The sequence below is a fragment of the Alternaria novae-zelandiae genome (assembly GCF_023758075.1).
Source record: "Alternaria novae-zelandiae strain BMP 2774 chromosome Unknown scaffold_40, whole genome shotgun sequence".
NCBI lineage: Eukaryota > Fungi > Ascomycota > Dothideomycetes > Pleosporales > Pleosporaceae > Alternaria > Alternaria novae-zelandiae.
The window spans coordinates 83,217-104,983 of record NW_026057000.1 but is presented as its reverse complement, the minus strand read 5'-3'; the positions used below and the strand labels follow the sequence as shown (position 1 = coordinate 104,983).

Genomic DNA, 21,767 nt, shown 5'->3' with positions numbered 1-21,767 from the left:
ATTACTAGTACTCTTAGTTATAGGCTAAGTAGTAATAGTAGTAGAGTTATCTATAGCCTTAGGCTTAATAGTTATCTTATTAGTAGAAGTTAGCTTAGAAAGCGTAAGCGCGTGCGTAGTAATAGTAGTAGCTTACTTAGCTATAGCAGGCTTAAGAGTAGATATAGTAGTAGAGGTAGTAGAGCTATTATTAGCCTTAGATATAATAGCTAGCTTAGCAGCAAGCTCTTAAGTGTAGAAGATAGATATAGTAACTAGTATAGTATCTATAGTAGCTAACTCGCCTTTAGAATACTTAGGTAAAGCTATAGTAAAGAAAGAAAGTTAAGGTAGAGTAGAGTAGAAGAAGAGAAAGAGATAGAGAGAGAACAGCGAAAGGCTACGCGCGTAAAGGTAAAGTTAAGAGTAGTAATTACTATGCGCAAGAAGAAAAGTTATAATATTATTATTTTAATAGTCTAGTTACTAAGCGCTAAAGAGCTTTTAGGTAAAAAAGTAGAGTAACTAGTGTATAGGTTCTAATAGCAGTGCAGTACGTGTAAACCTTCTAGAATATCTCTATAGATATACTAGTAATGTACTAAAGATAATAGAATATCTATTAGAGAAAAGGCTAATATTATAGAGAGTTAAGCGCTAGATAGGTAGGCGCTATAGAAAAGTAAAGATTAAACCTAAGAAAGACATAGATCTAAGCCTAAGAGATTATTAGCTACTAATATTAAAAGTAATTAAGATAAGGTTTAGAATACACTAGAGAAATAGAGGAAGAGGCTACAGGCTAGTAGAAGAGATTAAATTAAAATAAAAAGAGTAATAGAAAGAGATATACTAGAATAGAAATAGCCTAAAGAGATTTTGTATTTAGATTTCTAGGCAGAAGTTTAGCGTATAGTATATTTAGATTAAGTAGATAGAATCTAGTAATATAATAGGTAGAAGAGAATGTCTAAGAGCTATTCTCTTGTTTATACTTAAGAAGAAGAGAAAGCCTTCTTCTTAAGTATAGAAGAGATATAGTAGTAAAACTAGTAATATAATAATAGGCTGAATAGCTATTAGGCTTAAGAGTTAGTGTGCTAGAGAAAGCTAGGTCTAAACAGCGTTTAGACGAAAACAATAACTAGATATATATAATATAATTAACTACATTAAGCACTTATTCTAATAGAGATACTTCTAATCTCTCTACTATAGTAGGTTATAAGGTCTTACTTTATAAGGCAGCTATAGACTATAAATTCTACTATAGCTCTATACATCTTCTTTACATTAGCACTAATATTAGTATTTTCTATATTTTAGGCTATATCTATTAGCAGCGCTACTACTGTATAAGGTAGTAGTTACTATTTTCTATAGGCTTATTATCTACTAGCTATAGTTATAAGCGTAAGTAAATGTATAGTTAAAATAGAGAGAATATCTTGTTTTGTATAAGAATTCTAAACGCGATATCTATTAATAGCACTAGAGTAGCTAAGACTAGCTAAAATCTAGCCTATAGCTAATAGTCTATAGCTATATTTTATATTAGAATATTAGTGTAGACTCTAAGAGCTACTAAGAGCTTAGCCTAGCTAGGCACACCTAGTGCTTAATATTAATTAGCTAGTAATAATAAGAATTGCTAAATAAAAGACTAGAAACAGTAGTACTATAATAAGAAGATTAGAGTCTAGAGTTAATAGAAAGCAGGCTCTTAGGTCTACAGCTTCTACCTATACTACTCTACTAACACTTATAATACATTACACTAGTATTACTTTCTAAAAGCTCTAAGATACTAAAAATTATAACTATAGCCTAATACTTTTATAATCTTATTTAGACTATTACCTACAGCGTTAGCACTAATAGAGATAATATTTTAGATAGCACTAACCTTAAGGTTACTAAGAAGATAGCTAAATAAGATTAGGTTATTAAGAATATTAGAGCTAAACCTAGTAAAAATCTAGAAATAATAAGCAATTAATAGGCTACGCTCTTTGCTAGCGTCTAGAAGAACGCGAAAGAAGCCTATACGCTACGTACCTATAAGAGCTATACTTTATATATAACACTTTTCTTATCTAGGCTCTTTAGTTTTAATAAGTTTATAGTTAAATTACAAAACTAAAGGCTTTTACAAAGTAGTATTGCCTGCCTAAGTATTAAGATATTAGTAGGCTCTATAAGCACACTCTATAGATTCTATATCTTTAGATCTACTTTAGCTATAGAAAGAAACTCTATAGTCTCTTAGTAGATATAGAGGTTTTAGCGCATAATAGTAGTATTAACAAAGTAGATAATATGCTTTATAAGAAGAGCTAACCTTTTAGGTAGTCTACTACCTTTACTATATAAGCTGCTACTACGTACTACTATATTTACAAGCTTAGCTAGTCTAATACTACGTATACCTAAAATATTAATAGCTCTTAGTTAGAAAATCTATATAACTTAAACTCTATCTAGCTATATATATAGTCTCTTAAACGCTAAAAGGTACGTTAAAGCTCTATAATACTAAGGTAGCAATATTCTATATACTAACTACTCTAGGCGCGCAAGAGTATACTATTATCTAGTTAGAAGGCTATTACTAAGAAGGCGCTTAAGCAGTTGTACTAACATAACATAGGCGCAGAGTATAAAGCTAGAATTAACTAAGGTTCTTTTAATAAATCTAGAGAAAGACTTTAGAGTAGATACTACTAGCGACTTATAATAACGCTTACGTATATAGTTACGTTTTGTTATCTATTGCGCCTAGATAAAGTGCTACACATTTAAGTGTAATATATCTACTAGCAGAATTGTAAATTAGGTTAAGTTAAACTTACGCTAAGCTTCTGTAAAACTATATAAGCTAGAGGTAAGTCTCTATAAATACTAAGGTTTCTACGTAATACTTATAGAGGTATATAGGTGTTAAGCTCTTTATTTTATATTTTAACTAGAAGAAGCTATAGGTTAATATACCTACTCTATTAGTAGAGTAGCTTACTACCTCTAGAATTAAGAGAAAATACCTATTTATACTATTTACTATATCTAACTAACTAAAGCTTATAGATAGATAATAGAAGAAGCTAGTACTATTTACTAGAAATACTAAGCTTTTATACGCTAATACTCTATAGAGCTATATAACCTTTCTCTAAAACTTCTACTATAACCTACACAATATTAGTAAAGAGGTTTAGCTATATAGTAGCTACTTCTTTTAATAAGAGGCTGCATAGTAGTATATAATAAATAAGATATAGAATATTATTACACTTATTTAATAGAGAAGTTAGAGTAAGAAATTTAATATAGAAATAATTATTTAGTATATAATTAGCGTTTTTAATAAGTAGACGTATAGCTAGGTAGACTACCTCTATTTCTTCTCTAATAAGAATAGCCTATATTATACATATAGAAGAAGCTATAGATATAAACTCTAGCGTAGTTATTAGATTATAGGTTCTATAATAAAATTCTTATAAATACTAATAAATTTCTCTTTAGGTCTAGTAATATTACGTCGTGTATAGATTAGCGCTCTCTAGGCCTATTACTATAAACTATATAGTTCTACTACGTCTTTCTATCTTATAACTCTAAAATTCTCTATATACTCTATATTATAACTAACGCGTTGTAAACATAGACATAACGCTCTATATCTATTATAATCTCTACTCTTCTTTATACAGCCTTTTACTTTTCTCTTTAACACGTTTTATTACTAGTAATAGCTCTCTAATTAAAAAAGAATAGAAAGCTACCTAAACTGCGCGCGCGAGAAGTTAGTAGAAAGTTCTAGAAGTAATAGAATAAGCTTGCTATTTCTAAGGTTACTACTAATAGAACCTAGAATATCTATAATATTCTAGATAATAAGCTAGCTTCTATAAACTCTAAGCTACTATATAAGGTTTCTATTAATTCTACACTATATAGGCTGCGCAGAAATAATAGAGTCTAGTAGTAATAACCTTAGAGCCTCTATTACTCTCTATTACGCTTACTCTTACTATCTACACTTAATAGAGCTATTAATAGAGATAGAGGCAATAGTGCTACACTAGATAAAGACTAGGTAGCACTAGTTAGTATATAACAGGCTTCTACTTTATTAACCTAGTAAACTTACGTAACTATAGTAAAAGCTTTAGAAATTAAAGAGTATAAAAAGTAGAATAGTTAGCTACCTAAAGGTAGCTTTACTAGCTCTAGAGGCTGCTGTAAGACGTGCCTACTAGTAATTACGTTAGAGAAAAAAACCTAAGAACTCTAAGATAATAGAAGAAAAGCTTTAGTAATTCTAAGAACCTATAGCTTCTACAACGTCTACTTACATTAACTAAGTCTTACTTTTAGAGTAATAGTAATACCTACTCTTACTATTATAGCTATAAGATGTTATAGTCTATAAGCTATACCTTATTATTTCTAACATTCTAGCTACTAACTCTTAGTACTACAGCGCCTTACTATAGGTAATAATAGCTCTAATAGTACTAAAGATAGAAAGCTTCTTCTATATAGCTACCTCTATAAGGCATCTGTATTAGAGATATAGTGTATAAAGAAAGGTTTTTTTGCAGTATACACTAACTAATACTTGTTTTTTCTAGTCTTTCTAACATTAATTCTTATAGAATATAGAGAATAAATAGGTAGAGCTTAAAAAGGTAAGTAGCTAGATAGAGTATATTAGTTCTAAAACCTTTAGAAAATATAAACTACTACTTCTCTAATTCTAGAAGATAATATTTAGGCGCTTTAATTTTAATATAGTAGATTGTATTACACAGCATTTCTAGAGCGCCTTCTTATTATTAATAGATATAGCTATTTAATTACTATAGATAATAGAAAATAAGACTTATTACTTTTAATAATAAAGAAGAGCGTACTACTACCTATCTTTATAAGTCTATATTATTATAATAACGCGTCTATAGCTAATACGTAATACTAGAACTAAATTCTAGTTATATATAGTAAGTATAAAAGAAGTATAAGTAAATATAAAAGTAGTTACGTAGTATATAAATATAGTCTATACTAGATATTTAAAGTTTATCTAATCTACTACTTTAACTACTCTTATAATGTCTAGGTTCTACTATTATAGCTTTATTTATTATAAGATTCTGTTCTATAGTGCTATGTACTAACTAGTTATCTACTTCTCTACTTACTATAGAAATTCTACCTAGTTCTAAAGCACTACTACTTTATAGTAACTAGTAGGCTAGCTAGAATCTATAAGTTCTCTCTTACCTTTTCTCTAGTCTTTTATTTTAAAGCTTATTAATTCTAATTATATTCTTCTTCTCTACGTTAGAGTCTATTATAACATCTCTACTCTTAGCTACAACCTCTAAATCTATAAGCTTTCTCTCTTACCTTCTTAGTAGCTACCTTAGGCAGCGTAGAGTTAGCTTCTAATTTTTATTTTATATATTATATCTTACTACCTACTTACTACTTTTTGTTTTAAAACCTTATACTTTACAAGCTTTACTATCTTTTCTCTAGCTTCTTTCTTACTCTATGCTAACTACTTTACCTTCTAGACTTAGCTTTATATCTAGTAGAAGGCTCTACGCCTATAAGCATAATAATTATAATACTTCTTACTCTACTACTATTTTACGTGTCTCTTAAGTTACAGAAAGAAAAAGTCTATATAAAAAATAGCTATTTAGAGTAAATACCTTATTAAGACTAAGAATATTATTATAAATAGCTGTTAGAACGCGCTTAATATCTCTTAGACAATCTTAGTCTTATACTAGTAACTTTAGAAAGAAGAATAATAGTTAAGATATATATATAGAGAATAAGTTTTATTCTATATTCTATATAGCGAATATTAATTAGACTATAAACGTAGTAATAAGAATATTAAGCTCTAAACTCTTATCTCTACTAAGATTACGCCTCTAAAGAGCTAAAAGAAGCGTAATAAGCTATAGTAGTAGAAGCGTATACTAGAAGAGCCTAAGAGCTGTATTTAGGTAGCTACTCTACGCACTAAGTACAACGCTAGATAGACTAAGCTAAACTCTAGAAGTAAGAGTAAGAACGTATATTTCTAGACCTCTTAATTAAAATCTTATTTCTTCTAAGTAACTTTTTATATCTACTAGGCTAAATATAATATAAAGAACAAGATTATATAAGTAGAGCTCTATTCTCTTATTCTCTTTCTTCTACTACTACTTCTCTTCTATTCTATCCCTCTAGCACGCTTAGCTCTTTTTTTTCTTCTTTCTAATATCTACCTAGCTCTCTATTCTAAGCTCTTAGTTCTTCTAGTATCTACGCTTAGATATCTATAACTTTATCTATACAAAATCTAATATTCTCTAACTAAATATATAAAGATTTAAAGTGCTACTATAGCTAATCTATAGTAGTCTTATATATAGCCTATTTCTTCTTAAGATCTAGTTTCTTCTAATTATTCTAGATAGAATGCACAGAAATGTATAGCCTTTATAACCTCTTTATTTTCTACTCTATTACTATAATACCTTAGTAGATTTTATACTATAGTTGCTATCTAGTATATATACTCTTCTTAGCCTACGCTAAATAGCTATTATAATTTTAGACACTCTATACCTATTTCTTAGTAGTTCTAATCTCTACTACTCTAAATATTAGTAGTATTACGCTTTAACACCTTAAAGACTTTATAGTAGAGTTTACTCTCTTTTATATATATAAGGTTCTCTATACCTTCTTATAGTAGCTCTTAGAAATACTAAGAGAATAGTATTAATATCTATAGTCTATACTGCGCTAGATAAAGGTATACGCGTAGTAACTATACTATAAAGACTAAAGTAGTTATATACCTAGTATAGTATAAGCCTATAAACTTTCTCTTATATCTTCTAAAGTTATAATAGTCTTTTAACGTTTACTTTTAAGGCGTTATTTTTATAGTTAAGTTAAAACTATAGCTATTAGTATACTTAGAGAGTGTAATAGCTATAGTATAATAGAAGTTATATAGTTAACGTATAAAGAGAATAAGAACTAATATATTAAGTATTATTTAAGGCTTAATACTTAGTATTTCTAAGGTCTATAGTATAATTCCTAGTAAGTCTACTAACTTTTATTTTATTTATAGCTCTAAGAAATTCTATATATAATAATATATATTACGTAGGTATCTATACTTAATAAGAGAAAGCTAAAGAGTGTCTACTCTCTCTAAACGTATAAAAAGAAAAGCCTATTAATACTTACTCTTCTCTATATACTATTACTATAACTCTACCTCTATATATAGTACTTTTAAACCTACTTTAGTGCTATATATTATAAAAAGAGGTATACGTTTATAAACTCTATTTTTAATAGGCTTTTTAACTCTAGTACTTATATAGAGATACTAACCTAAAGTTAGGTTAGCTTCTAGATTTTAGCCGCGCAGGTTCGTGTTTACAACTTTACCTCTTAGCGCCTAATTCTGCATCTGCGCAGCTGTCGTGCAATCTTCAACATCACATCACATCACATCGTGCCGCTCGCTACGCCTTCATCAACCAACTGAAGTCTACGCCGTATCTCGGTTCGCGGAAGCTGCATCGGCCTGGAACATCCTTCCCGATCGCAGAGCCGCGCCGTACCGGCTTACCCATCCCACAATGTCCTATTGGTACGGCGCCACAACGTCCTGACCTGGAAGACTGCTCGGGTCTTTCCAATGCCGTCTCCGATTGACTGATCGGCTTGATGAAGGGTCTACCATACAGATCCCTCTGACGCGATTGTGACGAGCCTGTCGCTCAGTGCTGCTGATGTCAGAAGCCACCATACTGTTGGTGGAGTCGACTTCAGCAATCACGGTCCATTACAAGAGCAAGGGATGCGCCACTTATCTCGTCGATACGTTGACTTTTACGCCTGGAATCTTAAGAGGCGTAACTTGGTGTAGTGAGTAGGTCCAGAACAGGACGATGCGGACTTCTAGCCTGTGGGATTGCTCCACTGCCCTGCACAGTAGCGGTTTTCATCTCGCTATGCGACGGATGCGATTGTGATTGTGAAACGATTTGCAGCAAGCGACGTTGTTGATGTGCTGGAGCGGCGTAGAAGCGCGAATGTCACCGCAGTATTCGTCTTAGCCCCGGTGTCGGTTAAGAAAGATATTGCTGTGTACACACATGTCTGACTACAGGCCCTCTAATTCAGACTAGGATGGTAAGATTTTAGGAGCCTACAGGATAAAGTGCCAGAGGACGTACCACCTGCCTGTGAGCTTTTTGATCCGCTCCGACTAATGAAGGTCGCGATAGTCCACGAGAGCGTTATACCTGTAGGGCTCCGTTTTAAGAAACTCCTACTAAGCTTTGCTAGCGACGCTGTACAATCTAATAGCTTTGCCGCTAGATCTAGCGCTCAGTCGTACTATCTGCGCGGCATATAGTGCCACTGATGTCGATGCGCCGTAGATGAGAACGTTGGTTGCATCAGGTCCATCTGCTTCGTTGTATGTGGCTCTCCAGTCTGGGTGCTCTTGAAAGACTTGGTCGCGATCGTAAGCAAACGGAGCTTGCAGGCGCAGCCGATACCATATCGCTTGCGCGGCCGTGAGAGCTACGAGGCTCACACCAGCAGCCCGCTCCATGGTGACTGGCTTAGGTATTTTCCAGACTAGATCCCACGGTGCGACAACAAGTTCTGCGAATGCACCTGGCCGGTCATTGACGCTGCAAGCACCTGGCAAAAACCCTCCGACCTCATCGCCGACGCAAAGGTTCGCCTCCACGGGCACATCGCAACCTGCTTCGATAATGACCCTAGCGAAGTCGCTTCCAACGGTGCGCCCGGAACTGCCCGGTGGATGCGCAACGTATAGTGGGTCAACAGGGTTGAGCGCTATGGCTCTTACCCGGATGAGCAACTCGGTTGGTGAAGGTACCGGCTGCGGTCAATCGCGAATAGACGCCGTTCGAGCTTCGGCTGCGAGCACGAGGGCTTTCATCCTTTCTGGCGCTAGCTCATTTGAGTATGGGTAGGCTATACGGAATCGAGGCACGTTAGGAGACGTTATTTCCTCGCGTGTCTTTGGGCTAATGCCTACTGCGACGGCCTCGATCAAGGCCCTTTTGTAGGAAGAAAGACGTGTGCATGTAATGCTAAAGGGCGTGTGTTACTAATGCCGTGCAGGGTAAGCGACGTTCAGCTGGGAGCAATCTATCATAGGCAGCGCGATGTAATGGTACTCTCAAGTTGAATATCGATTACAAAATGCTTTTCGACTGTCACAGATGAACTCATGAACTCATACTCTACGCTTTGCACTTTTCAGTCGGCTGCCCGCACGGTACTGTGGACAGCTAGCGCCTGCACTGTGCGAAGTCTAGGACTATGTCTTGGTCTTTCTCCGTTCCTTCTTGATCTCTTCAACCATCGATTTTATCACTCATCATGTAATAAATTCGTCGGACTGTAAATAAATTCGTCGGACTGTAACGCCGACTTCCCGCCTACGTCGTCGCACCCCGACGACGACTCCGGCTACGATTCCAGCTTTGAAGACGACGCGGACGCCGCAAGTTTGACGTGCGAGGCCTGTGGCTACGTGGATACATCCACGCTGCAGCGGGTTGAAGCACCGAAACCAGTATGTAGGAATTGAGGATTAGTAGGCTCGGCCCGTTGGCGGCACGAAACATCCGATGCACCTCCACTCTATGTGAAGATGTGATGTGGCTTTGCGTACCCACAACCCCTGTCTAGTCCGTTTCAAGACCATCCAGACCGCAAATCCCATGAGACTGCGTAATTGGGTGGTACGTGTTTGTGGATCACCTACTCCTTCTCATGTAAATGGAAAAACACATTACCGTGATCGAAGGGGTTGGTGTTGTATAAGATACTCAATCGCTGTGGCTAAGCAAACCCGCTTCACCCCATACTCACAACACCACACGCTCGTTACCCGCTATCTACATCAAAATGATGTTCAACAATTACTCCATCGCAGCAGCCTTCATGCTAGCCACAGCCGTCACCGCAACCCTCGACCCCGCAACCTCCAACACAAACGGCAGTTACCCATCAGCCCCATCCTGCTCCCGTAAGCTCCCACGCCTCGTCACCCTTACCTTGCCATGAACTGACCCTCTCATAGCCATCAAAACAAGCAAAGCAATCCAAGCCGCAGAATGCAGCCACAACACCCGCACGTCCGGCCAGACCTTTGCCGTCTTCACCCAAGACCACCAGTACGACGGTAATCACGGGTACCCGTACGGCACGTGTGAAGCGTATAACTGCGCGCCGGGGAGTGCGATGAAGAAGAAAGCGGGGACTTGGACGTTCTTTTGGGCGAAGGCGGGGGTTGAGGGAGAGGAGGAGGGAGATGGCGCGGGGTGTATTAAGAGTCCGAAGGATGGGAGTTGTGGGTGTGAAAACTCGGATGGTACGTTCGTTTACAAGGGGACGAACTGCAAGTAGGGTGTTGGCGAGTATCAGGCGGGGAGACATTTTATATTCGTTTCGTTGTATGTATTGAGCTCAGCCTTCACAAGAAATTCTCTTTTGACTTCAATATGGACTGCGGGCCCGGAAAGACTCTTGGGTGGAAATTCTTCAGCTACGGACTGCTATGAGCCAGCGCTCATGCTCTGATGAACACATCCAAATCGAGTGTGTGGCTTTTGGTATTCTTCGTCCGCATGGAACAGCTGCATCGGCATTTCCATGAATTGAGAACGCCATAAATCGAGCCTGTAAAGGCTGACCAAACACATGGGTATGCAGTGGTAAATTTCGGAGTCTTTTCGCTGCTTTCATATTCTTCTCAACAGTACTTTGGTGAATCTTCACGTTTGTGATTTGATGAGACAAGTTCATACGACTTGTCAGAACATTGTTCTGGAGTTGCAAAGATCCCGACAAACATACGAACTTTTTTCGCTGGCTTAGGATTGCACATGCAAAATTCTGGTAGGGTAAGAAGAGTGAACTGTGGTGGCTGCAAGACTTTTATACGTGCGCGCAAAGGCAGAAATGATCGTGCAGCCCTCATACGTCCCGCTTCAAGTGCAAACGATCGAGTATCAACGAACACGATACACCAAGCTCATGAGACGTCTAGGTTTGCTTTTTGAGTACCTGGCTTTTAGTAGAGCGCAATGACAACGAGGAAACAATCTTCTGGAACATGGCATCGACCCAAATGCTTTTCACGACCGAAGGAGGCCAGGACTTTGAGCATGTCTTGTCTTTTTGATGAATTCAGAGTGTTGATATCCGCTTTTGAAATTGGGCTGCCTCGACGACAGCGAATTTTACTAGCGTTTTTTGGCACGCAGGGAAAGAACATGCCGAAGTCAAGGATGAATTTTGAGCGAAGCGAGCGGACAACATAAGCATGACCGCCTTCATTTTTGATATCGAACAATGTGGAAGAGGTTGAACAACGAGAGTCTGGAAGCACGGAAAAGAAGTTTATATAATGACCTCTAGATGCAGGCTCGGATCATCGTGTTCTTCTCCGAGTCTCAGCACCCAGACATTTTCAGTGAAGGTAAATCTTTGTGACATATTTACGCTCGGCGTCAAGATAGATCATGCGCAGAGTGATATCAAGTTTGAAGTGTTCACCCTCGGTCGCGGGAAGATTCAACATGACGGGTGCGAATACCATATTTTTGTCAGATCCGGTGGTCTTCTTCCCAACATCACCACAATCGTGCTCTTATTTAATTGAACTCGAACAACCATGATCTTTTTGGACTTCGTATTTTCGTGCCATCCAAAAAGACATAACAACAGAGCCGAAACATCCAAAGCTCGATTCGGCATTCTTTGGTGCCAGACGAGACAGCAGACATGTAGTTGTCTTCAGATCATTTTGGTGAAACAAGTGTAATTTTGGAGAGTAGTGGAGAGCAGAGATCCTGCTGTGCAGGACATGGCTTTTGTAGGCAGAAGCGTCAGGTAGTCGGGGTGCTTCAGCGCCGGCCGAACCATACATCGATGGTCGTTGCTATTTTGGAAGCAGCACATGCGGTATAGAGTCTCCGCGTTTTGTAATTTCGTTTAGAACAGTCGCTATCGCATAGAGAAAGCAGTCCATGTCTTTGATATGTCGTCCACCGGCAAAGTCATAGGAGGACAAGGCCACGTTTTTGGAATTTTATCGACGGAAAAGAGAGGAAGACTGGACATGGGTCGAGGGGGTAGTAATTTTGAGAAGCGCGAACCGAGCGACGGACATCCAGGAACTCGTCGTGTATTTGGTAATGAGAATGTAGGAATTGTTTTGTGGAAAGGAGAAAGAGAGTGAGAACATGGGAGATCTTATATAGTCGCTTCCGGCGAGACGTGCACATGCAAAGGTGTGATAGACGAAATGTTCAAAAAAGGTGTCGGCGTGAAGGCATGGTGAGTTTTGCGAAACGCGAAAATCGACAGCAGCAGTTTGCCATGTATCGATTGCGAGAATTCAAATCCGAGCGCTGCACCGTTCATGTAGAGGCTGGTCTATCATCACCCCCGAGTCCAGTATCGTTGACCGTCGCGCTGTCTAGTGATACACTGAGAGCAGTCCTCCATCATCGTGCCTGAGGTATCTTCCCTCTCATCCCCGGCGGCAACAGCGCATCCGCCTTCCTCGCAGCATCCACCTCTTCGGCTGTCGGCTCCTGCGGTACATCGACGATAACGCTGGGATCTTTCGAGCGGGAGGCCAGCATCGCGGCGCGTTTCTGTAGTATGTCAGCCCAGTGCTCTAATCATCTCGTCCGCCATCCACCAGCCACAATCGCGTAGCTGCGCCTTATGCCCAAAGTCTCAAGATGAGTGGACTAATATAGACATACCTCCCTAACCCCCCTCCCCGCCCCCACCCCCTCACCCAAAAACTCCGCATCAATCCCCTCCGCATCATCCGGGCTCCGCATGGAGCCTCTCACGCCCCCCAGACCATCTCCCACACTACCTACCCCATCTCCCGTTGTACTCATACGCCTCCTCAGCTCCTCAGGCGTTATCGCGCCGCCGTCCAACTCGACCGGCGCATCGTTTATCGCGGGTGTATTCGTGTCGATCAACGGAGTTTGGCTGGAGACTGCTGGACTAGTCTTGTGCGGGAAGGTAGAGGTGCGGGAGACGGGGGAGATGGGATCGGAGGTGGGAGGAGAGGAGGTTGCGGTGAGAGGGGGAGGGGAGATGGTGGGTGGGTTTGTCATTGTGTGTATGGCGGGGGGAGTCGTAATGTCGGTAGCTCAGATATGAAGAGGTCTTGGTAAAGGGTTGTTGGTAGTAGTAATGTGATGCGTACTTCTCAGCCTCGTCGCGTCGCTCTCACGGCTGTATATGGAAAAGGTGAGATGCGTGACGAGCAGACGTCGCAGACGTACGTAGGCGGTACAGCTGCCTCTTGTGCAACCCAAGCCTCAGGCAGGCCCGCCTTTCGCAGCCTCACGGCCAAACAAAAGCCCGCGAGCGCGTAAGCAAGTCGTGACCGCGATGACGTTTGACAGCCCACGCGCCGGCAATTCAGGGTCCAGCGGTTGAAGTGGGGCAGCGACGTGGGTCGATGTCTTGGTATGGACCTTGATCGTCGCGGGCTATATCGGGATACGAGTTGGGTGGAAAACGACACGACAACACTAAGGGTTGAGTTGGCGAGGAAGGCATGGGAACACTGCGTATGTGGGGATTTGAAACAAGCGCAAAGGCTGAGCTGAGTTCATTCATATTTGCCATCGCAGCGCGGGGCACACATGGGTTGCTGCGCCTCCTTCCTCCCGCCCTTTTGTACATCCAATAGCTGACGGGTATCTAGTAACACCACCAAGCTTCGGCCTCCGAAAGTACAAGTCATGCAAATACAAACGGCGCTCAAGTTACATAATCATAGGCTCATTACCCGCTCGCAAACAACGTAAGAGCGCGAAGTACTAGTTGGACTGCTTCGGCATCAGGAATCCCATGGTGTACGCTTCACCAGAGTTCGTCTTCGTGGGATCAGCCTTGTTGCTGTCAGCTATCAATAAAATGCAATGAATCATGATCATCAGTACTTACGCCCATGTAGACATCCTGCCCGAACATGTTTGCTCGGTTGCCTTGGATAGGTTGCTGGCTCGGTGTCTGTCCTGTGGCTGGCATTCCGTTTTGCTCAGTTTGCATAGGCATGCTACCAAGATCCATGGGGAAGAAGTTGTTGGTCGCTTCCATGCCAGGATTAGGACCTTGGATGTACGAGTCCCATGCGTCCTAGTCATGTTAGCCGAGTGATAATCGCGGGATTGTGATGACGACGAACCCAGTTGATGTTGTCTGTCGGCGGGAGATCTAGATTTTGGAACAGATTCGCTCCGAACAGGTTTGAGAACGGACTTGGTGCATTCTCTGGGCCTGTTGGTCCGCTTGTCGGCTGGTTGTATTGTGGTGTCAAGCCCGTCGACGGCTGAGGCATAGGGTCGTTTAGTAGATTGGCCATACCGGCAGGGTATCGCTGATCGAACATGTTGGCATTGGGCGTCATGCCGCCTGTGCTGAGTAGACCCAGTGTCATCGCTGCCGAATGTTCAGGTGCTACATTGGCGTCTTCCATTGGTGCCATTGTCGGGTATGCGGATGTAGCTGCTTGGAAGCCATTGGGCGTCTGTTTGGCTACCCGGTTCTTCTTGAGTTGATCCAGCATGACACTGAGCGTGGTGTGCGCTTTGTACGCTTCCATGGAGTGATCTTTCAGACCATCCCAGATGCCCACCGCTATCTCTATAGCTTCGAGCATCTCCTCGCAACGATCTGAACTCCACACGAGTGTGTCTCCTGACGGTGGAGATCGAGATGGCGCTTCCCTAGCAGTGTGGTAGAGATCAGAGGAGATGATCATCGCTGCAAGAAGGAAGTCGACAGTGGTCAGCGATGAGATGAACCATTTGACGTTGCGCAACCGACCGCCGGCCTGGCATTCCCGGTGCAAGGTCGCTTGGTGCTTGAGAAGCATCATCGAGGCTTCGATAACCGCTTTCCTGGAGTAGGCAAAACGTGATTGTACTCTCGCATAAGACAGGTACTTTCGATGCAGTACGCATATGATCTTGAGGAAGAGGAGATCCAATGTGAAGCGTTGCATGATCAAGGTAGAAGGGTCGCGCGCCGCTTCATCCATCCCTCGCATCTTGAGATGCGGCGAGATGTTGTCGTGTAGCTCTCGAGCCTCCGCGTCTAGCTTCATGACCTCTTCATACGAAGAGCATGTCAGAGTATCGGTGCACTCGACCGCTTCTCCGAGCTTGTAGATCAATCTTGTCCGATTGATGAGGAAGAGTGTAGGTGTAGCTTCGGTTTCCGGTCTCGAAGGAGGCAGTATCTTCATGTCTTTGTGGAGTTCATCGTCGTATATATTCCGCGGTATCTCAGTGTTGGTATCCCGCGGTCGGACGATGGGTGGCAACCCAGCCTGTGCGGAGAACAGCAGATCAAATGAGCGGACCGCAGCCCAGACACGTCTTCGCATCTCCGCCTGGAAAACGGGTATGCCGGCATATGGCGCCGCGTCCCGATGCAAACCCATGCGCATCGCTAGCCGCACAATGATACCCGTGCTTATCAAAATGCCAACTTCTGCATCTCTACTACGAGCATACTCTGCATGAACGTGCAAGATCAAGGTCTCCATCATCCCTGTAATGGGCTGCGTAATGTCTGACATGATCAAACATTGCGCCGTCAAGTCTCCATATTCTCTTGACATCTCCCAAGACTTGTTGTGGTATTCCGGAGGCTCATCGCCAGCTCGTGTGTACGACTGTAACGCGATACACATCATCGCAAACACAGTACCAAGCCAGATAATAGGCGTCTCTTCTGGTTGTGCCCAATGCCTGTCATATTCCTCCTGGAATGAAGGACCGTGTATTATGTGAATGCCGGGATCGTATGTGTTGAAGAAGCGCGAGACGAGGAGATCGGCTGTGGGCTTTGGTGGAAAGCGCGATAGAACCTCGGCTTTGGAGGTTGGTTTCTGTCCGCCCATCAGGAATGATGTGCCCGGCGGTCGATCTTCGACGTGAGTTGCCTTGAATCGCTTAAGCTGATCCTCGTACTGCTTCTTGTGCTCGGCGAAGTAGTTCTTGACTTCCGACAATTCGCCCAAGATTGCGTACCAGTGTGCTTCTGATGCGAATATGGTGTGGTTGTTGTGCACCTTCATCACTCCAATAGACTTTGTAACGGTCTCCATCTCGCTTTCATCGTTCACGTCCTCCTCGGGTATCGACTCGGGAGCGCCGGTGCTCATGCTCGTGATCATTTGGCTTGGATCGAATTGCTGGTCCGGGCCAGCATTGGCCATGCTGTTCGCGATAGCTGCTTGAGCAGCGGCAGGCCCTGCGCTCTGCGCGCCATTGGTCATCAGCGAGAGAACCAGCCCCTCGAGACGGTCAATGCGATTTTGCATATCATCGGGCGTCGTGGCGGAACCGGTGCTGGCTGAGCTCTTCTTGCGGTTGCCTGGAGCAGCGTACGTACATGATGCCGTATCTCCGCGTTTGGTGCAATTGTCGCAGGGATGACCTCGATTGCATTTCAGCCTACGATGGTCAGCATGTGGCGATGATTGCTTCGTTGTCGAGGTGTGTGCCTACTTTCGATGCCTGCATGCTCCACATGATAAGGGAACTCGATTCCGTTTACGTACAACTCTAAATTGCGGATCTGGCGGCGACTGTCCTGCGCTCGAAGAAGTCGTTGAAGGCGGAGTGGGCGGCATGGTCGCGATCGCGTCGTCCGCAGGTGTGATATGGGACGACGGAGAATGCGGACTTAAGCGCTAAAGTCCGTTTGAGATATATGATGGAATCTCACGCCTTGATGGTCGCCTAAGCAGCAAGACTAGGGTGCTGAGTGGTCCAGACTCGTGTCGTGCAGACGTTGGTGGTCGCTAGCACGCGCTTTGCAGAGGAGAGTGTAGCGAAAGGTCGTAAGGTGTGCGATTCTGCGATTGCGGCCCGGTGCGGTCTTAAATCTTCCGGAGCTGAGCTATCTCCATGCGCCAAGTGCTATGACTCTGAGGCGTGGACTTGAAATGGCGATACTGCCCTGGTGTTGACTTGTATGCGACTTGCTTCCGCCCTTCCCACCAGTGAATGTCGTCCAATACGGCACACTTTCCGCTCTTCTTCTCCCGATACTGCCTCTTGTATTGCGCAGACGTACGCTTCAATCGATGCGTAGGGAATCCGTCGTTGGGTGCTTCGTCTAGATTCGGCTTACGCAGCGCTTCTTATGAGGGGAAGGTGCAGCTCATGCAATGGGCAGTCGACCTCGCGGTGAGAGGAATGTGGTCTAGCGGTATACCGAAGGCTTGTTGACACCTGCTAGCCTCTGTCAGCAGCTGCACATTCGCAGAGCCATGCGCCGATTCGTACTTACTCTCAAACAGGCTTGCACGCACTGCCAGCTTTCCGTCTAACGCGCCCGACTCACGATAGCGACCTTTGATGTCGCAGGCTCCTCAATTAGGCGGTTGATGATATGCGCTAGCTTTGGCGACTCGCAATCCACAAGATAAGAAGGTCGCAAGAGGGTGTTGTGGTGTTGCAGTCAAAGGCTGGTACGGCCATGGGCAGAATTAGGCGGCCTTTAACTCCGACCACCCTCATCCGTCGCCGCCAAGATGTCCTGCGACATGCGACTCTTCACCATGTCGCCATCACGCATGTCCATATGACTGACTGTACAGACTCGGTCAGCTCCTTCGGTGGCGAGCTCATCTCCACCACTACCACTATCCTGCCTCCGTAGGGTCCCTCATCGCACACAGCTCTTTCCACATGTCAAGATTGCCCGTGGTCGCGCTTGCCCCAGGCGGGGTCGAACTAGCCCACGCTCAAGCCACCTGCTCGCTGGCGGCAACTCAGGCCCGCTACTTCGCACAGCGACAAGCTTTTGACAAGTCTGGGGCCTGCTCACAGTTCTCTGTATCACGCATCACTGTGCATATGGTAATTTGATGCGAAAAACTTTCCGAACGAAACTTTGTTCGAAGAGAAACAGAACTATCTGACGAAATACACCATCTAGGTCCGAACGCAAATATCGATTTCTTCGCAATCACCTCATACGAGGAAAACCCCGAACTGGTCTGCAGCCAACATCAAGCTAAAACCTTGCAAAGTAGGTAACCTAACGTCAACGTAGGCTCTAGGCTGTTCAGTTTATACCTAGGTTGGCGTGCAATAATCATTATCATCAAATTCGCCATATCGTCTGATCCATCAGGCTCCATTATTTGGCCCCGCGCTATTGCCATCGCCGTTCGAAGACGCTTGAGGCTCTGCAGCCGCCGTCCAAGGCACCATCTTCTCTGCCTTCGCGTCCCACCTGTGCACGCCTCCCGTGCCAACGTTATACTGGTAGTAGTTCTCAGTACCGCCCTTGATCATCGCCTTCCTGAAAGTGATATTGATCCTTCCCTTGCCAGCCTCAGGGCCGGCGCGCTTTGGAATACTATGTAGCCAGTTCGCCTGCGTCTTGCCACGCATCAAGACCATGTCTCCCGAGCCGAGAGGCAGCTTGATGCCCTTTGGCTCCTCAATCACAACGCCTGCCTTGGGTGGAATAGGCTTGTGCTTCATCAAGAAGTCGCGCTTTGCACCGAGACTGAATGATGCGATTGCTGGATTAGGACCGAGGAACCTCTCATCGTCGGAGTGGTACGATATGCTGTCCTTGCCATCGGCGTAGTAATTGACGAGGCAAAAGTTGAAGGTCTCGCCAGTGGTGCCCTCTGTCACTTTCTTCAGTTCCTCCAGACACTGTGGGATAGGACGAGGTGCGCACTTGTAGCGGCTCTTCTCAACCGGCTTTCCAGTCTTTGCATCTACGATGCTGCCATCAGCTGCAAAGCGCGATGTGTCATCCACACCAAATACGGTCGTAAACCGTGGCGTGTTGATCTGTGTTTGCGCTCCTCCGCGGGTGATGTTGTACTGCACGCGGTAGAAGGGAAGTTCCTGTCGAAGGAACTCGAAAAGCCCTGGCGCAATACCGGAAGGTACGTATGGCTGATAGTATACAAGTTCCAGATCCAGCTGGTCGTTCATGAGCTTGCCCTCCTCAGCAGGTGCGAATCCCAACTGCTCCGTGAACGGGGCAGGCAGATGTGGGATGGCGAAGGGATAAGACGCATGACTTGACTTGTGAAGACTTGCTTCATATCTGGGCTTCTTGGGCTCAGGGCGCTTAAAGAACGAGTCAATGGCACCTCGCTTCAGCGACATGGTTCTTGAAGCTGTGTTGGTCCACACCTGTCCAAGCCTTCCACCAACTATCACGGGCTGGAGGGCCTTCGCTATCACTATCTGGAAGCAGTACAGATCAGTTTGCCGAGGCGCTCAGCGTGAATTGCGTGAAGCGCGCGGAGTCTGTTAATTTGTTGGACCCTTTCCGAAACTTGAGACTGAGGAACGGAGCGACGCGACTATTGTACGCGACGATTGTGAACTTCTTGGGCTCCTGCCGAAACTTGAGAGCGAGGAACAGAGCGACGGGGTCTACCGGGACCAGAATTGAGGGATGCAGAACGTGTAGTGACCATTGTCGCGACGCGTCTTTGCGCTGATATTATTCAACAGGTCGATGACGTATGTGATTGGTCTGCACAGACGTCGATGTGATTGGCTGACGGCTGGTAGCGGGCCTTAACACCTGGGCAGGTGCGCGATGCGCGATCCTGTCAACCTCGGAAAGACCTCACCAAATCATCACGTTTCATCAGATCTTTCCATTCCCAGCACTCGCCCCAATCCTGCGCATCACAACAACAGTTCAGTCAACGTCGACCCTACCATGGATCACTGAATAGCATGTTCGACGCGGTACCACACAGCTGAAGTCGATGCCTTGAAGCCTGAGTACCTGTTCCCCACCGGGGTTAGCGTATTGTGCCTGAATGGTATCGCGGGGTAGTAATAATCTCAGCAACGCTTCCCCCAAGTACCACTTCTGCCTGATACATAACAGCGCTTACTAGCCAAAGTTTTTGAGAGAACAGCAATGGCTTCGAAGGATGCCAGTCTAGCGGTGTTGATAGACGGTGACAACGTCTCACCCAGGGTCATTGTCGGCTTAATGGCTGAGATAGCCAACTACGGCACGGCCAGCGTAAAGCGAATCTATGGCGACTGGACTTCTCCGTCGCTCAAAGGATGGAAGGAGTGCTTACTCAATCATTCAATAACACCGATCCAGCAATTTGCGTACACCACGGGCAAGAACGCAACTGATGGCGCCATGATTATCGACGCAATGGATCTACTATACACTGGTCGTTTCTCCAGCTTCTGTATCGTCTCGAGCGACAGCGACTTCACCCGGCTCGCATCCCGCATCCGGGAGCAGGGCGTCACCGTTTTCGGGTTTGGCGAACGCAAGACAAACAACGCGTTCATTGCCGCTTGCGATAAGTTTACCTACTTCGATGTACTCAACTTGCCGCCCGAGGAAACTGCCCTCACAGACCGGCCATTCGGCTTCGCCAGTTCCCACCCTGTGGTCAACACAATTCCCAGGCTGGGCAAAAGGCCTCTTGATCAGTCAGCAGTCGAGGGCTTGTCCAGGGCCGTGAATAGTTGCAGGAGCGACATTGACAATTGGGTTCATCTAGCCGACGTCGGCGTCTACCTCAGCAAGATCTCGCCCGACCTCAACGCACGCAACTACGGTTACGAACGCCTGCGTGATTTCGTGGAGGCGTCTGGGATCGTGGACGTCAAGAAGAGAGACATGGGTGATCACCCTCCCGTTGTTCTGGTCCGTCTTAGAGAGCATCGGGATCGAGCCTAGTCAGTAGGGGAAGAGGCCTCTACGGGGCCAAATGCAAGTTGTGTCACTCGTACAGGTGTCATGATGAGATGTTCAGCAAGTGGGGAGATTCCTTAGCTCCGCGATCATCTCATAACGAACAGATCATTTCACATCAGAAGTCATACTGGGGAGAGTGCGAAGTGTAAGGTATCATGGTATACCTTGGATGTACCCGACACTTCAACGTTGCCTCCGATATACTCCGAACCGTGAACTATCCATCCATACGTCTACTCCATCTTAATGGCAGGTACCTCTTTCCATCGTTTACTTCTTTTCCTTCTTTCTTGTTCTACCTGGGTTCATGAATTCTTCAAATTGTTTATCTTTTTCGTTCACCTTCACGTTTTCCTTTGCCTCCCGTTCCGCCTTAGCTTCACGCGCCCATTTGCCCTTACATGATTGACAGCCAGGCTGATTCTTCATGTGAGACTGGTTGACGCAGCCTTGACGACACGGCATTTGGTGCTTCTTGCAGTAGATGCCCCCTAGGTCCCCGTGATACTTTGTGTTGCAGCCACTAGGGCTCCATTCGCCTACCCAGCCGTTTTCGCCAGGACAGTGATGTATAGTTTTCTTAGTGTGCTTCGTACATCTGGGTTGATCCGATTCGCCAAAATTTCCCATGGTGATAGTGTTACAGGGGTCACTCTAGTGTAGTCTTTGGTTGTTTGTGGATTGTATTACTGTCGGGTTGCTTACAAGTGTTGCGCTGCACGTATGGAGCATTATATACGCAGACTCCAAGAAACCCACTGCGACAATACGGGACTTGACTCGGAGAAAGTGAATCACATTGAGCATTCACACCGCTCCTGCAGTGATGGTTCAGAAGGAAACGACCTTGTGCACCGACAAGGCTTGGCGTCCAGCAAACAAAGAGCTACGGCACAACAATGCGCCCTGACACCTTTTAA

General features: G+C 44.2%; 4 protein-coding genes across 4 annotated transcripts; 2 read left to right on the top strand and 2 right to left on the bottom strand.

The window, feature by feature from the left end:
• Window positions 1-9,972: 9,972 nt before the first annotated feature.
• On the top strand, window positions 9,973-10,473 carry J4E88_010798 (uncharacterized protein; the record flags this gene model as incomplete). The annotated part of the gene is made up of 2 exons (XM_049404388.1): window positions 9,973-10,093; window positions 10,148-10,473. The coding sequence occupies 2 exons, from the start codon at window positions 9,973-9,975 to the stop codon at window positions 10,471-10,473; spliced, it is 447 nt and encodes a 148-aa protein (XP_049249869.1).
• A 3,455-nt stretch (window positions 10,474-13,928) lies between these two features.
• J4E88_010797 (uncharacterized protein) lies at window positions 13,929-16,441 on the bottom strand (the record flags this gene model as incomplete). Its single annotated transcript, XM_049404387.1, has 3 exons — window positions 13,929-14,000; window positions 14,056-14,247; window positions 14,297-16,441. 3 exons carry the CDS (start codon window positions 16,439-16,441, stop codon window positions 13,929-13,931), a joined length of 2,409 nt encoding a protein of 802 aa, XP_049249868.1.
• Window positions 16,442-18,260: 1,819 nt separating this feature from the next.
• J4E88_010796 (uncharacterized protein) lies at window positions 18,261-19,265 on the bottom strand (the record flags this gene model as incomplete). The annotated part of the gene is made up of 1 exon (XM_049404386.1): window positions 18,261-19,265. One exon carries the CDS (start codon window positions 19,263-19,265, stop codon window positions 18,261-18,263), a length of 1,005 nt encoding a protein of 334 aa, XP_049249867.1.
• Window positions 19,266-20,115: 850 nt separating this feature from the next.
• J4E88_010795 (uncharacterized protein) lies at window positions 20,116-20,829 on the top strand (the record flags this gene model as incomplete). Its single annotated transcript, XM_049404385.1, has 1 exon — window positions 20,116-20,829. One exon carries the CDS (start codon window positions 20,116-20,118, stop codon window positions 20,827-20,829), a length of 714 nt encoding a protein of 237 aa, XP_049249866.1.
• Window positions 20,830-21,767: the final 938 nt, after the last annotated feature.